The 17,734-nt window shown below is 37.4% G+C and overlaps 1 protein-coding gene across 5 annotated transcripts in view; it reads left to right on the forward strand.

Annotated features, from left to right (window-relative positions):
* The window catches only part of LOC124609238, a 330,778-nt gene that overhangs the window by 103,856 nt on the left and 209,188 nt on the right, over window positions 1-17,734 (forward strand). For all 5 annotated transcript variants that reach the window (XM_047140056.1, XM_047140059.1, XM_047140060.1 and 2 more), the window contains exons 12-15: window positions 2,432-2,555; window positions 8,695-8,861; window positions 8,941-8,980; window positions 11,960-12,039. In XM_047140056.1, the coding sequence (XP_046996012.1) occupies window positions 2,432-2,555; window positions 8,695-8,861; window positions 8,941-8,980; window positions 11,960-12,039 (411 nt within the window). The remainder of the gene's footprint in view (window positions 1-2,431; window positions 2,556-8,694; window positions 8,862-8,940; window positions 8,981-11,959; window positions 12,040-17,734) is intronic.

Consider the following 17,734-nt stretch of genomic DNA (forward strand, 5'->3'; position numbering starts at 1 on the left):
GGTAATATTAATGTTGTAACATTTTGTTAACTTATAAGCATACCCAGCGAGGAGCAGGGGAGAGCACTACCAGCCACATCTTAGGATAGATGCAGTCTGTACAACTGCTGAAATCAAAACTTTCCTCATTGCACATAAGCATCATGATTTCATGGCCCCTTTCAAGACTACATCACATTATGGACTACTTTTACATGTATCACCAGAATGTCTGCACTGTTCCCAAAACCATTAAGTTGCCAGTAGTTCAACTGCTATACCAGAACAATAAAGCATAGCAGCTGATCCTATCTGCTACAATAGTTTTCTCCACTGCACAAGAGAACAGCTTTGGGGATAAAAAGAACAAGTACTAGCAATAATAAGACCATTAGATTTGAGTTCACTTTTGTTATTTGACTTCTCCATAGGAGCAGTGGTTAAGACAGTAGGAGACTCATTCAAAGGGTTTAAATCTTCTGGCCATTCAGATTTAGATTTTTCATAATTTTTGTAAGTTATTTAAGGCAAATTTATGGGTGATTATTTTAAAAAAAGAATATTGCCGATTATCTTCTCTTTGAGCATGTGCTCCGTCTCTAATTATAGCATCATTCACAGGATATTAAACATTCTTCCTTGAAGGGAATGAATAATTGAATTACCTACACATTGTTATTGTACCCTAATATCATTGTCGGAGGAAGATCAATGGTCAAGTAACATGGTTTGTAACCTCTCTACCCACTTTCAGCTGAGTCAAAGGGCATGTTCACGGGTAATATGAGGAAGTAAATACATGCTCGTTACAATTGAACTTTTGCTTTTTGAGCCAGTGTAGATGGAAAACTATTTACTGTGTAGGTACCAAATGGTATCAATGGTGTTCAGATAGTGCACTGCAGGATTTGTGTTTCTAGTAGTGTTAAGTGTTGTGACTTGCTGTTAGGCACCGGCACTGATACTGATATGGTGGTGTAGGGTTGAAACACAAGCATCAGTGTGCACTACAGTTGCAAACTGTCAGCCTGGGACTGGATAAGGTGAGCAGGGCTCTACTCATAAAGCTATTTTATCAAAACAACAATAGTAATCTTATCTTCCTGAGTATTGACATGAAGAACATGATTTGGAAGTTTGAATTAACTGACAATTTGGGAATTGCTCCTGGGGGAGGCCAACAGCTAATTGTGCCTCAAATTGTTGATGAAATTACCATTGCCATGGCTGAGAATGCTAGATGCAGTGTGCAGTTTTCCAGCAGTGCATGAGCTGTATTACGACAGCTGGACATTCCATGATCCACTGTTGTTCAGGCAGCACTAAAGCACTCTGTAGTGCAGTTCCAGGTTGTTCTGGATGCAGATGGTAATCTGCAAACGTGGTATGCAAGTAACAAATGTTACCCTCTCAATTGGAAATTAAAAAGTGTTTCCTTCAGTGCCTTATTCATTATTTCTCTTCCATATGTCCTTGCAAATATTTACACAAAAATTTGTTGTCCTACAGTCACTCTCAAGTTGTGAAAATTTAATTATAAACACCTTGTATGTTCTTGTAATGAGATTACTACACATAATTGCAAAAATGCGAGAGGAATAATATTGTTCAGATTCCAGTTGTAACTTATTGCTAAATGGAAAAATGGACAAAAACCAAAATATCTTTGGCATTATAGTGATCAGAGGAAGTTGTTATAGAACATTGTAGAACGACACATTTGTTACTTCATGTGGGCAGTGGGAATGATGTATGTATTAAAGTGAATAAATTGAGAGTGAAATGGTGGAAACTCCAGGATGGAATAACAACAGTATGAGAAATAGAATAGATTGCTACTCACTGTAAAAGTGACCCATTGAGTTGCAGACAGGCACATTGAAAAGACTGTTATACTTGCAGCTATCGGCCAAAGCCTTCCTTGGCTAAGAAAACATTCACACGTTTACGTAAGCAATCACACCTCATCCACACTCAGCCACCACCACCAGCACTTCCGACCACTTGGAGCTGCCATTGGTCACGGCTGAGTGTGCGTGAGGTGTGCTTACTTGTGTGAATGTGTGTATGTTTTCTTTGCTGAGGAAGGCTTTGGCTGATAGCTGCATGTGCAGCAGTCTTTTCATTGTGCCCGTCTGCAAATCAGGGGGTCATATTCACAGTGAGTAGGAATCTATCCTATTCCTTATATTGTTAAATTGAGAGTGATATTGATGTTGTTGCTGCAGCTTAGAAGACTAAAAAATTTCAACAGATACGCAAATATATTTGAAACAATCATATCTATGTTTATTGTTTATTAGTGATTCTGCAAAAATAAATTAGAGTACAATTAAAAGAAGTACAATGTATCCTGAAATCTTTTACAACTAAACAATTTTCTAAATTTCCTGAGTTGTTGGTTCCTCCGTCTTTCATTTGCCACTTTTATTACTTGATCCTTTGTTTCCAGCGATCCAGATTTCAGTGGCCTGGTGGTTGTCATATGCCAAGAAGACTGCAGGATACAGTATCACCTACCCTGCTGGAAAAATTTTAAGGAGACACATTCAGACATTGAGAAACTTTCTGATAGGGTTTGTACATATATGATTTTATAGTTAAAAGATTTTGCTTCTGTTTTTCTTGCCAGTGCTCTCTAGTTGTTCCTGTTATGCTGGCTGGTTGCCATACATGCATCTTGTATGGCAAAACTTAGATGAAGCTTTTTTTAAATTAGTAATAATTCCATGTAATATACAGGTGATGCATGCTATCACTTCCATGTACCTTACAACTACATTTTAGTAAATACATTTCTGCTTTATAAATCTCAGTTGCTTGTGGTTTAGGAAGATGTGCTTATTTGGACAGAAGACTTTGGGAAGAGGCCTAATACTATGCTATTCTATGCTTTTTATTCTCCCCCCCCCCCTCTACACACACACACACACACACACACACACACACTCTCTCTCTCTCTCTCTCTCTCTCTCTCTCTCTCTCTCTGTCTGTCTCTCATTGCACAGCTCTGTGTAATAGTGCAGCCATCAGTTGGATTGTTGTGTACAAATGCTTTTAAATTCTCCATAACAGTAAGATAAATAAATTAATTAACTACTTAAACATTGCTCCTATCCCATTTAGCATTTATCTATTATTAATTCTTTTTACATTATTGTCAGTTAAAAGGTTTTCTGTATTGACTATGGGCCAGGATGACCGTTTGTGCCACTGTCGTTGGCTGTGCTTACCAACTTCATTATGAAATATACCTTTCCAGATTTTATCAGTTTCTTAATTATTTATCTAACTTTGCAAGGAATATGAGTTTTGTTTGGTTATTGATTATGTCTGTTGATTGACACTATTTCTTATGTAGTTTATTTGTGGTAGTTCAGCTATTGAAAGCCCATTTCTGTTGTTTGCTAATCAGAGTAGTCTTTGCAGGATTACAAATTCTTTATATAAATTCAGAACCAAGCAGCTTCAAACGGAGTACATTAACTTTCCTTCTTTTGGTTCCAACCAAACAAAAATACTACTAAAGCACTTTTTATCTATTTTTCTTTTACAAGATAAATTGGTTAAGTGCATTATTTTACTACTACTTCCAGTTTTTTAACTAAAAATGTGTTGAGTTTTGTGTCGTTATTAATTTTAATGGTGGGTGATGGAAGCTTGTACAGACCATGAAACTTTTCCAGCACATGAAATAAAATGTCTGTGGCTGTCAGAAACACAGATTTTGTCTATCAACAAATCACAGTAACACTTTTTGGAGACTTGAGGTAAAATAACAGTTTATTTGTCACATTGAAATCACACTTCACTTATTACTATTTGTAAGTTAAAATTTTAATACAAAAATATTTTCTTTGTGCACAATGCCACTAAAAATAAACCTCTGTTAATCACTTTAGTTTCTTAACGTTATGATAAGGATATATAGCTACTCACCATAAAGACGACTTGTTGAGTTGCAGACAAGCATGACAAAAAGACTGTTGCATATAAGCTTTACAACTCACACACACATACCGCTATCTCGTGCCGCTCCAGCCAGATTCTTTCCCTTCCAGAATCTTTCCTTTCTTTTCTGAAGAGGGCTTTTTCTGAAGGCTTATATAGAACAGTATTTTTGTCATGCCTTTCTACAGCTCAACATGTCATATTTACGTTGAGTACCAATCTATCGTTTCTCATAATTTTGTTGATATTTCAATTTGGACTTTCTATTGTTTCACTTAAGGCCCAATTTTCTGAACCTCTCTACCCTCCCAGGAAAATAACAGGATTAATTTTTTAGTAATTATCCATATATAAGTAAATAACTAAGAAAGAAGCAGGAGTCGTCGTCATCGTCCATCATAAAATAAATTGAAACAAGCCTCTTTCTTATACCATTATCTCTGACATCTTCTAGCAGACAAATGATGTCACTTTTCTCTACTGCATTGTTGTTTGTTAAATTAATTACTATGTAACAGTTGTGGAATTAGACTGCAGAGCCCATAAATCTTCCTTGTTATATCATTGAGTTCAAGATTAACATAAAATTTGGCTGGAGAAATTACTATTACAGTCCTGTGTTTGCATCCTTCCCTGCTAGTGCTAACCACCAGCACCAGTTCCTCCAGTTATTCACCATGCCAACAGATTGCATTCCAGGTTTTCTAATAGTTCATGTCTCCATCATGTGTTACATAGAGTAGCAACCAACACATGAATTTTTTGTGCTGTGATGTATTTTCACAATTGCTTATTACCAGGTTCGGGTTGTGCAAAGTAATGAGAAACTGACTGGGGAGCATACTGCTTTAGGCTAAAAAAAAATGCTTCACTGGTTTAATAGAAAACTTGTTTACCCGTCTGTTCTGGAGGAATAAACTAGGAATGCACTATCCTCCATACATGTTCTTTGTAGTAATAATAATAATAATAATAATAATAATAATAATAATAAAAACTTGTCTTGGTGAGCTGTTTGTGCTAGGCAGCAATTACAAGTTCCATTGACTTTATTGCTGTTTGAGTACATCATCATCAAACACACCTCTGTGACTCTTTCCCAGTACTGATCTTGGGAAAAGATTTGGCATGTCTTTGCAGCTCTTGTTTCAAGTATAGCTTTCTGCCAATTGATGCTCTTTTTTGATGAACAGACTCCATCACACAAATTTTGCAGTGAGAGTGAACCTCCTTTATCCCAGACTTTCTGTTAAACCTGAGCTCCAAGACAATTCCAATTGACTTAGCCATACATCAAATAGTCCATCATCCACCTTTAAAAATAAGTTCACAAATGTGCTTGACATTTTCATTTGTTTAGTTAGGCTATTGCCTTCCAAAATATTTACATGCATGTCTGAAAAAACTTGTCGACGATCCACAATTGTACAAAATAGTTCTAAATTAATTCACTAAATACGAATTCCTTGTCATCGGATGTATTAATGTAGACCTACTAACCAATAGCAACATATGAAAATTTGTACGATACCTGGACTCAAGTCTGGATTTCCTGCTTATTACGAGCAGTTGCCTCAACCACAGCCTTATATCATAGACCACTGAATTCATCTCCTAATGCTTGCAAATTCTAGCAACAGGGAGGAGAATGAAACAACAAAGAATTGAGACCAATGTTTTTTTCATTGTGTGCATGCGTAGGCTGGTAATACTTAAGTGCATGTTTGAAAGAACATTGTTGTTGACCCACAGCTGATATCAAGGTATTCACATTCAGTAAATTAATTTCGAATCCAGAGGATGGATGGTTTGTTGTTAATTGATAAGCCACTGTTTTTGTAACAAGAAAACAATGGAGGCATGGATTTTTCCCCTTCTGTGGAAGCTGTTTTTGATGTCAAAGATGAAAGTAGAATTTCACAACTACTTGATGTTCACTTAAATCAACTATTTTGAAAAACAAGAAGAGAGCAAAACGGCTCTGTGGTGAAAGAATTTATCATGGGCGTATAAAACATTCCTGGGCAACCCCACAGGCAGCCTGGAATTTACAATGGGTTCAAGCACGCACACACACACACACACACACACACACACACACACACACACCTCTAGGGGAGATACGCGTATTACACAGTCTACATTCACACAATGCTTTTTTGGAATCTTTTGGATACTCTCTTCCGTTAGACACATGAATGCCAGCTGAAGCAGCCCACAAGCTGATAAAAGGTTTATAATAATAACATTACATTTTCTCAAACCTTTACAGATTATAACTTGTTTGAGTATATGTGTCTGTTAATCACTGTGATCAGATGCCACAATGTTTGCTTTAAATATAGTGCAGGCAGTTTCCTTCTCCATTCTTTACCAACCAAACAGTTGTTCTGTCTACCTTACCATGCTATTGACAGCATGCTCTTCTGGAATTTTCCGGCCTTCCCTGTTTATTTTTACTTGTCCATCTTCTCTGGTACACACAGTACTTTTGTCATAATTGCATTGTGATTGTGATTGTTAAAGTGCTGTTGACTAGAAATGAATTAAATGATTGTTTTGAATATTCCTATCACAATTAACATCATTTTTAAAAACCGAATATTTTTAGTGATCATTGACAACTATCAGTTATCTATGCAGTGATAGAAAAACAGACACAGTAGGTACAACTTTGATTTCATTGCTCTGAAGGTAAGTCATGTGGTGGTTTTGTACAAAGGGTGTTCAAAAAGTTTTGTACAGTCGTATCTAATTTTTTATTTTTTGCAGGAGGAGAATGAAATTTTTTGTGAACATACTTGGAACATTTAGCTATACATTGAGCCTACTCATTGTAACTTCCATCAGCTGTGATGCACCTGGCCCAACGTTCTTTCCATGATGTAAATGCACTTTGGTAAAATTATGGGGATTGACTTTTACATCATCACTTGATACAGGAAATAAGGTCTTTCTGACTATCAAATGCATTACCGTGCAGATGAACCTTCAGACGACCAAAGAAGTAAAAATCAGACAGAGCCAAGTCCGGACTGTAGGGAGGATGAGGAACAATTTTCCAACCCATTTTCCTGATTTTCTCCTGCATCATAAGGGCTGTATGGTGTTTGGCATTTTTCTGTACCCTAGTGACTGTACCAGTGATACCACAGCACCCAATGACAAATGAGCCATTTCAGCAAGCTGTCGTGTCATCATACGTCTGTCATTTTGGATGATTTGATCAATGGTCTCCTTATTCACATCACTCACTGCCATCGATAGTCTAATGCATCGTGGATTGTCCAGTAGAGAGAAATCACCTTTAAACCTTTGCAACCGCCGCTGGATACTGCTGCGATCCATTGTGTCCTCCCGATAAACAGGCAGCAACGTCCTGCGAATCAATGTGGCAGAGTCATCGCCGGGCTTGAAGAGTAACTCCATCATCGACCGTTGTCGCAACCAGACATCTACTTCACAGTCCATTATGGATCACCTGTAAATAAAAGAAAATACTTTTATACACCAACTAAATGTTCCAAGTATATTCACAAAAAATTTCATTCTCCTCTTGCAAAAAGTAAAGAAAATTAGAGACGACTGTGCAAAACTTTTTGAACGCCCTTTGTATTATGGTGAAATAAATGTTGTTTCTATCTGTTGACATCTGTTGAAGCTGAGCTCTTGAGTTCTTGACATAACCATTTCTTGAATTCTTTCCCCAGATGCAAAAATCCGTGTTGTATGATATAGTGCTATGCTGATGGTTTGTGAGTAATATAAATGAAGGGATGTCTACAGGGGAAAAATTTCTACCATTAACAAATTTTAACATCTGTGTCCATGACATAAATAGCCATCATTTTACAAAACACTTGTAGTACTATCTTGTTGGACACCTTATGTGTTGTATTTGTATAATGAAAGTGAGAAATAAAATTACTACACAGGATTCACAGCTGAACTTTGTATAGAAGCTTTAGAGAGACCTTGGTTTGTGATAATGACATTTTGTCTGAATTGCACATTTCAGTGAGCAGATGGTAAGCAGTTGGAATATTAACAACTACAAAAAGGATAGATTGCTATTTAACTGTAAAGATGACAAGTTCAGTTGCAGACAGACACAATGAAAAGACTATTGTACACTAAGCTTTCAGCTAATGCCTTAACAGAAAAGATAGGAGAACACATACACTTCCACACAAGTAAGCACACTTCATGCATACAAGAACACTGTCTCCAGGCACCATAGCCAGCTAAAGTGACTGGAAATAGTGGTCAGTTGTGCATGGAGTGTAACTGCTTCCATGAATGTGTAAGTGTTTTACTTACGTTTCTGAAAAAGGCTTTGACCAAAACCTAAGTGTGTAAAAGTATTTTTGTTGTGCCAGTCTGCAACTTAACATGTCATCTTCATGGTGAGTAGCAATGTATCCATTTCATAATTGTAGATGGGAAGCAGTGTTAGCAGTTATTAAATTATCTGTTCTTACAACCTTTGCAAATACTCAGTGATTGATATCTGTTCTGAGTTATTCTTGCCATCTCTAATGGTGACACCAGTTAATAATGAAACAACATGATCAGTCCTCACCTCTTTTTAACATTACCTTACGTGTACTCCAATCAATGGTTGTGGAATTAGGAACATGTGTGTTGTGTGTCATTTCTCCTTGTAATGCTTATAATGTTATTGACAGTTGTTACCATATTAATAATTAGATAACAAAAGATAAAGATGATTTTTTGTAAATTATAGATTATTTCTCACCATAGGGTATGCTGGGCATGCAGTGTCCAACTGCAGACTGTGTGACTTCTGAAAATGTCCCATCTGTAATAATAAGGATAGAAATTTTTGGAGAAGATGCAGAACTTAAAAGTTGCTATCCAAAGGAAATGAGGAAGAATGATAATGTTGTAAAAGATTCTAAAAAGAACAGGTTTGTATATTACGTTATTGTGTTCATATCTCATGTTTCCAGAAATATGTCTAACATGTTTTCTAATTGTTCTTTTCAGAAAGAAGAAAGAGAAACCCACAGCTGCAATTGAAAAGGAGGTAAAATTTGTAATATCTGATAATGAAACACTTTTACAGGATGAATGTAGCTTTCCATCAATACTTTTGTGGTGTTTCTGACATGAAATTACAATCAGTAAAGGATAGAAATCACTTCTGTCCAACTTTGCATACAGTTGAAAATCTGGGCTGGAATAATGATAATGTGAAATAAGATAGATTGCAGCTTGCCACATAGATGAGGCATTGAGTGTCAGACAGGCACATTTAAAGAAGAGTTTTAAGTATTATAAACTACTGTAGCATCCTCCTCCAGATGTAGAACTCTCCCCCCCCCCCCCCCCCCCCCAATTCCCACACACACACACACACACACACACACACACACACAGATATATAGGTTACACACATGGCCATACTAAGGCCTGACTGCAGGAGTAGCACTCTCGACTAAGGTGGGTAGTGGGTACAGGAGAGGTATTGGGCAGAAAGGGAGAGAGATAATAGTAGCAAGAGTACGGGTGCGGGAGGATGCTGCAGAGCTGTATGTGGTAGTGTGCAGGGCTACGGCACAGACGGAATCCTGGGCTACTAGATGCAGCATCGAGATGCTGTGCTTTGTGATGGAGGATGAATCAAAGAAGGGGAAGGACAATGCAGGTGTGTGTGTGTGTGTGTGTGTGTGTGTGTGTGTGTGTGTGTGTGCCCCCCCCCTCTCTCTCTCTCTCTCTCTCTCTCTCTCTCTCTCTCTCTCCCCCCCCTCTCCCTCTCCCTCTCCATTCCACCCCCCCCCCCCTTACCTTTTCTATATGCCCTCACCAGATCCCAGATTCAATTCCAGGATAGGTCGGGGATTTTCTCCACTCGGGGACTGGGTGTTTGTGTTGTCCTCATCATTGCATCATCATTCGGGGAAAATGGCAAGACTTGACTGTGTAAAGATTGAGAATTTGTTTGGATGATTGAGCACCCCACGAACCAAAATCATCATCATCACATTTTCTGTATCCCCATTATCAAGACTGATAACATTTGAGAACTCCTTAGAACAATGAAATAGGTTAATAGATGAATTTTTTTCCTTGTGGCTGTAGCTACTTGGATAACTGAAACAAAGACTGTTATTTACTTAGAACTACAAATCAGTGGCCTGTTAAATAATTCAGTACTATGTGTCTGTGAAGGTAGTAGTTAGTTCTGTGTACATCAGAATTGACTAATGATGTTTCCTTGATGTCATGGAACATTTTTCTGCACAGATATAAGAATGATTGATAGAAGTATTTTTTGTTGTTGTTTTTTGTGGTCTTCTGTCCAGAGACGGATTTGATGCAGCTCTCCATGCTACTCTATCCTGTGCAAGCTTTTTCATCTCCCAGTACCTACTGCAACCTACATCCTTTTGAATCTGCTTAGTGTATTCATCTCTTGGTCACCCTCTACGATTTTTACCCTCCACACTGCCCTCCAATACTAAATTGGTGACCCCTTGATGCCTCAAAACATGTCCTACCAACCTACCTTCTTCTAGTCAAGTTGTGCCACAAAATCCTCTTCTCCCTAATTCTATTCAATACCTCCTCATTAGTTATGTGATCTACCCATCTAATATTCAGCATTCTTCTGTAGCACCACATTTCGAAACCTTCTAGTCTCTTCTTGTCCAAACTATTTACCGTCCATGTTTCACTTCCATACATGGCTACACTCCATAAAATTCTTTCAGAAATGATTTCCTGACACTTAAATCTATACTTGATGTTAACAAATTTCTCTTCTTCAGAAACGCTTTCCTTGCCATTGCCAGTCTACATTTTATATCCTCTCTACTTCGACCATCATCAGTTATTTTGCTCCCCAAATAGCAAAACTCCTTTAGTACTTTAAGTGTCTCATTTCCTAATCTAATTCCCTCAGCATCACCTGACTTAATTTGACTAGATTCCATTATCCTCATTTTGCTTTTGTTGTTGTTCATCTTATATCCTCCTTTCAAGACACTGTCCATTCCATTCAACTGCTATTCCAAGTCCTTTGCTGTCTCTGACAGAATGACAATGTCATCGTCATACCTCAAAGTTTTTATTTCTTCTCCATGGATTTTAGTACCTACTCCGAATTTTTCTTTTGTTTCCTTTACGGCTTGCTCAATATACAGATTGAATAACATTGGGGAGAGGCTACAACCCTGTCTCACTCCCTTCCCAACCACTGCTTCCCTTTCATGTCCCTTGACTCTTATAACTACCATCTAGTTTCTGTACAAATTTTAAATAGCCTTTCCCTCCCTGTATTTTACCTCTACCACCTTCAGAATTTAAAGAGAGTATTTGTAACTCTCAGAAAATAGTATGTTGTATCTGTGGATATATGTGTAATCCAGAGGCTGTGCATGTATGTAACTATGATCAGATGGCATGAGTCTGAGTCGCATATTTCAGTGAGCAGTTGGTAAGCAGTTGGAATATTAACAACTACGAAAATGGTAGATTGCTACTTAACTATAAAGATGACAAAGTTCATTTGCAGACAGACACAATGAAAAGACAGTTATACACTTTCAAAGCTTTCAGTTATTACATTCTACAGAAAAGAAAGGAGAACACATACACATTCACACCCCAGCTGATACCACTGCTCACTAGTTGGACATTAGCCCCCTGAGTGTACAGTAGCCATGTGTGAGATAGTTGTCCATGTAGGAAAGTGTGTATGTGTGTGTTTTTCAATATCTGAAGAAGGAGCCTGTAACAGAGATTCTAATATCCAACAGTCTTCTTTCAGTGTACTTGTCTGCTGCTCAACATCTCCTCTTTGTAGTGAGTAGCAATCTATCCTGTTTCACAGCTATGTTTTTGTAACCTCATGTGTAGATATCTTGCCACCTTGTAAGTACAGGATCTCACTTTTTTAGTTATTAGTATTTAGCTCCACTTTGGAGAGGAAGTGATTTATAGTTATTTTTAGTATTTGGAATAATTATGATGATATGTGTCATCATTTTCTAAACTATTTTAGCCAAAAAGGAGGGCACCTAAGGAGAGAAAATTGTCGGAGCAGACTGCAGAACCACTACAGATTTCGTCTGTTAAGTTAGTGTAAGTATTAACATACATTTACTAACATCAAAAAATCTCTCTGGAGCTTTCAAGTTTTTATTTATATCTGTGAATTTGATATCACTGCAGAATGTGCTTCATTCATTTTCATTTAAATGTACATATTTTATCCGCAGCAGTGGGAAGACACATTGAGGAAATTTAAAAACAAAGTTACAGTGAGAAACAGCTAGAAGTAGTTGACTTTACGAATTAAGTATAGCAGGCACAAATGTCAGAGATCTCAAAACATATACTAAATTCCATCCGAAAAGGTCTCAGAATGCCCAATAGTACTGACCAACCACCATACCATCCTCACCCTATTGGCGCCACTGGATACAGATTTGGGGTGGAAGGGGGGGGGGGGGACTCTCCCGGCTGTTGTCAGTTATTGTGACTGGAGCAGCTACTTCTCAATTAAGTAGCTCCTCAATTTGCCTCACAGGGGCTGAGTGTGCCCCACTTGCCAACAGAACAGTGCTCAGTAGACTGGCAGGTCATCGGCCCAAGTGTTAGCCAATAATACTCATCTTCTGTGATCTGACAGGGACCTGTGATACCACTACGGCAAGGCCATTGGCTTAAAAAAAATGGAATAATAAAATAATAATCAAGCAGTGAACGAGATGTCACAGCTGTGTTACTGTGTGAACTGGCCAGTGAGCATTGTCATTTATCTGTGACAGCCCTTGTGAATGATAGGTGGTGTCATAATGATGATTGGTTCCCATTTGTATATTCCATACTGTAAGTGTGCATCCTCTGGTTATTCATAAATCTTACAGTATTGAAACTATTTGTTCCCATCTGAAAAAGAAAGTCTTATTTGACCATCTCTTGCTCTAAATATAGATTTGATTAAAATATCCTCAGGCTTTTTAGTGTGTTTAGTTCAGTTTTTAGTTATCTTAGAGAGTTTTGGGGTGTCACTTGAGCTGTAAATGGCTGTTGTCAGTCTGGGTAAGTGTAGGTATCCTATACAGTGCATATAGTGTTCATTCAGTGCTGAAACTCAGTTTTTTCCCCTTTTTCTTTCTTTCTTTCCATTTCTTCATATGAAATCATTACTGCTTAGAAACTAATAGAATGACAAAGTTATTGAGCTAAATGATTCTTCCTGGACTTCAGTTGACCAAAACTTGACAGTGCCATCAACAAAGACTAGAAGCTTCCCACAACCTTGAAATAGGTAATACATTTAGTGAATGAAACCTACACATTGATGCTTTTCAGTTTATTGGATAAAGACATACTATCCATGAAGATAAGTGATTGTGTCATTTTATTTTTTTATATTTTTTGTAACAGAATCATATGAGAGTTTCACTAGCTGTAATCGTCTTCAGATTAAAGGCATGTGCTTCAAGCAGTAATGTAATGTTTCCATTGCAATGGCTTGTTATCACTCGAAGCATTTGCCTTTAGTGTAAAAGTGACCACTCGCTGTTTAAAACAAGTTATGCCAATGTGAAGTGCCCATGTGATTTTGTCATAAACATTAGGAAAAAGTTCTCTTTATTTTCATTGCATAATAAATCATAATGTTTGTCTGCATCCAGCATGAATAAAATTTTAAATGGAGATATTCACCAAGTACTGTACACTTGAATCTTTAATAGCAATCCTCTAATTGGTACTAGGGGAGGGCCAATTAGAGGATTCCAAAAGGGTAAGTCATAATGTTTGAGATTTGGCTTTGGTCTGTCTTACTTGAAATAGGGAATTCTTTTTCACATCATAAATTAAATAATAACTATAAATCCTTTTTATTAAAATAACTTACCTCCAGGAGTTTCAAATCCAAATATTGCTGATAAAAATACTGTAAATAGAGATCAACATCCCCAGCTTTTTGAATAGATTCCATCTTCAGGACAAAAAGTCAAAATAGTTGGGAAATAGGGTTGGGTCATTCAGACTGTAGGTGAACCTGTGACCTGTATGAGCATCTTAACCACCGAGTAAGCATGTCACATTTTCATTAGTCGAGCAGGCGTACGAGGTATAAAATACCCCAGAACATAGTTTACATAACACAACGTCATACTTTAAGAAAATGGTGTTTGTTTTATGACTACTGCTATTGACCCTGGTTGATTACTTGAACTTTTTAAGGTAAAATTTAATTATTTAATGAAAAGTTAATACAAGGTATTTCACCTGAGGTTGACTTACTTTATTTTTCATTTATTACATGTCTCCATATTTTAGGCCTCATGAACATAAGTCGCAGTTGAATAGAGGACTTAATTGTTGCAGTTTTGCAAGTATAAGCAGTTGTTACATGTATCTTGCAAGCAAACTTTTTGCACATATTACGTATAATGATTGTAAGTACGTCTTTTGATCGACCACACGCTACACACCTCCCACGTTTCTTGGTTGCTGATCCTTGAGAAGCAGACAGACCTGCGTCTTTCTTTTCTTAGAGTTCTCAGTATTTAATCTAGAATGTGGAAATGTCACCAGTCAGACACATTATTTTGGATCTTTCAGTTAGAGGGGGCTTCATCAATGCCATTGCTAAATTCTTTAAAAAAATTCTTTTTGCATAATGCGAGTTTTTTTGGATTTGAGGAGTACAAAGTCTGTGCATTGATTTCTGCTACATTCATGAAAGAGCAAAATATGTGCATTAACCATCACCTCATTGTGTGCAAGATGTTGTACTCATTACCTCCTTTTGTCATGTTGTAGTCCATTATTATTTCAGGCTTGTTTGTTTTATCCAGAACTTGAAGACCCAGCTTTTTGATTGTTGCTTACCTGAAATTCAACTGGTATTTCGCTTTCTCTTTCATTCTTCAGGGTGCTGATACAAGTGAGCTGCTTCTGTAGGAGAGATGTCACCAAAGGGTAACTGGTGTATCAATTATCAAAAGTGATGTTTCTTTTGCTACTTTCAGTGTCAGGAATCAGGCACACCTCTATGTCGCTTGGCTTGTTTGAGGCCCGGTATAGGCCATCTTCTTGTTGTACTCAATATATCCAAGTCATTTGTAAAAAATGTTTTTGAGTTGACCCAGCAAGGATCTTGAATGTTCTGCTGGCTTATTGGGAATATATTGTATGAAACTGCAGAGCCCTCAGAGAGCCTCCAATTTTCCATCTGTAGTGACATAGGTCCCCAGGTTGTATGAATTTCTGCAGTTGTGAATAAACGGCTGCAAGACAGGATGGATGCCAGCTAGTTTGTCTGGCTGCAAGAAATGATGAATGGCAGCTAGTTTCTCTACTCTTCTTCTTTTAGCTCATGTGCTGTTGTCATCAAATCACATAAATTGGAGTAAAAACAAAAATCTCTTATAACTTATACGTGCTCTTAGAAATTTCATTCCTGTTTCATCCGAGTTCCATAGCTTGAGTGTGTAAGTGTGATGTCCTCTCTTTATTCCCGTAGATGTAAATATCTCAGTAAAGCAACTCTTTCAGTTTGTGATGTTTTCTTTGCGTCTCTGTATTGAGGATACTGTGATGATTCACTATTTTCTTTACATACAAATTTGTACAAGTGATAGTATCATCTATCGTGCTGTTGTTTGTCGTTTTATGAAAAGCGGAAATTTCATTACTGAGGTCATCCGCATTGCTACTGGTATTAGGAAATGCTTTCACTGTATTTTTATTTCTGCATGATCTAACCCATCAGACTTATCCAACAACTCCTGCCGAATTTTGACTATTTTTTCCAGCATGGATAAGTAAAAACTAACTGATTTTTTCAGACTTCTGATCTGGTATAAATAACTACACACGTTTGCATGTACATGGTTAATATGTGTTTACTTGCGGGACCAGATACAGGGGGTACTTTACACAGCGGTAGCATTGTGCCAACAGTGTCTCATAAACATATGCACGCAGAGACTGACACAGTAAAACTAACAGCAACAATCGGTGGCCGAGACAACAATAGAGGAATATTTAGCACATCAGTAATCTCTTACATAGAGCAGTGTTGCCACTAGCAAAAAGTAAATGTGGGGTACTGTAGCCCCAACGCTGACATGGGCACATATGACCTTAGCTATTTTTGGCCCTGAAACAAAACGAAACAAAACAATATACCCCAGCACATTTGTTCGACAGTTAAACATATTATGCTGCACTGTTCCCCAGTAGTCTGTAAGTTTGTCCTGCCTTTTTCTCAAGTGCTGTAAACATATTTACTTCTGCCCACTTGCCAGGTACTGAATGGTTGGTTCTAAGCACTATGGAACTTAACATCTGAGGCCATCAGTCCTCTAGACTTAGAACTACTTAAACCTAACTAACCTAAGGACATCACACACATCCATGCCCGAGGCAGGATTCAAACCTGCAAATGTAGCAGCAGCACAGTTCCGGACTGAAGCGCCTAGAACTGCTCAGCCACAACGGCTGGCTTATTGAATGCTGTGGATACATTAAGATGTGTTGTTGTTAAGATGCTGTGAATGTGTTCACAGGCACAGCCAATCTCCTGTCCAAAACTTCAAGGAACTTTTCAGATTTTGGGCCACTGAATTGAATTCTATTTGAATGTTTGTGTGATGTGGTCTTATGTTGCTGTTTTTAACTTTGCTTTGTGTCCAAGTGCTTGTCTGTGTAGACAGAGTGCTACTCTCATTGCTTTTCTCTTCCGTGTAATCAGAGTAAATATTTAAAAATTTCAAGGAGACAGCAGAATGTCTACTGAATACCTTTCTTCAGGAGACGAAATTCCTAACCAATAAAAACACTAAAAGTAGAAAATCTTAATCTTAGCATTCAATATTTGTCATTCCTTGCCCTCAAAGCATGTGGGTACCTTTAAATTAGGGTCTAAATTTGCACTTACCCCTTTCCAGTCTTTCTCATCCAACCCCTCAGTTTTCTCCGAAGAAATAACTTAGGAATTGCAAAAACTAGGTTAGTATTATGCACTTTAAGTGCTTATATTGGCAGTTCTAGGAATCTTGTATTCTTAAGGTATGTGATGACCAGCTCCTTGTAATTTTAAAAGTTTTTTCAAGTGATTTTTTCCCTTTAATATAATCAGGGCAAATTTTATATATGCATTAAAATGGTGCATTCTTGTGTTCCACTGAGAAAGAAACGCTGGAAAAACTCACAGGGAGGAACAGTGAGGATAAATTATGCAATATTGATGATACTGAAGGCTTGGATAGAATGTCAGTACTTTGCTGTGTACATCAGTGGATATAACAAAGTACTCTGTGGTTTGTACCTAGGATAGAGAAGAAATTAAGTTTTTTGTAATCTGAGTAATGTAGAAGTGGTCATGAAACACTTTCGATGAAATATAGGTGTGATTTCTATGTTGTGATAAATATGAGATTTCCTTCAGTCTCAGTTATCAAAATGGAAAAAATACTGCATTTGAGAGACAACATTGCTATTCGTTGTCTCATGGCTTGTGTGGAAATGCTGACAACTATGTTTGAAGACTGCTGCTTTCAGATATTTTATTGTGGTATGTTTTGCATTGATCTCTGGAATGTTTCATTGTTGTGACAAATCTGCAATTACCAAATAAGCAAGTTAATTCAATGTTAGGAACATCATCAGATTTCAAACCTTGTTCCCAAGTGCATTTAATCTGTTTTAAGAATTCTGGGCTAGGGAAGTCTGTTGTTGCTCAAATCTAAATATTGTTTGAATAATTCATTTACAGAATTGTGTGGTATGAAACCTTCATGGTATGTAATTT

Source organism: Schistocerca americana, chromosome 1, assembly GCF_021461395.2.
Source record: "Schistocerca americana isolate TAMUIC-IGC-003095 chromosome 1, iqSchAmer2.1, whole genome shotgun sequence".
Lineage (NCBI taxonomy): Eukaryota > Metazoa > Arthropoda > Insecta > Orthoptera > Acrididae > Schistocerca > Schistocerca americana.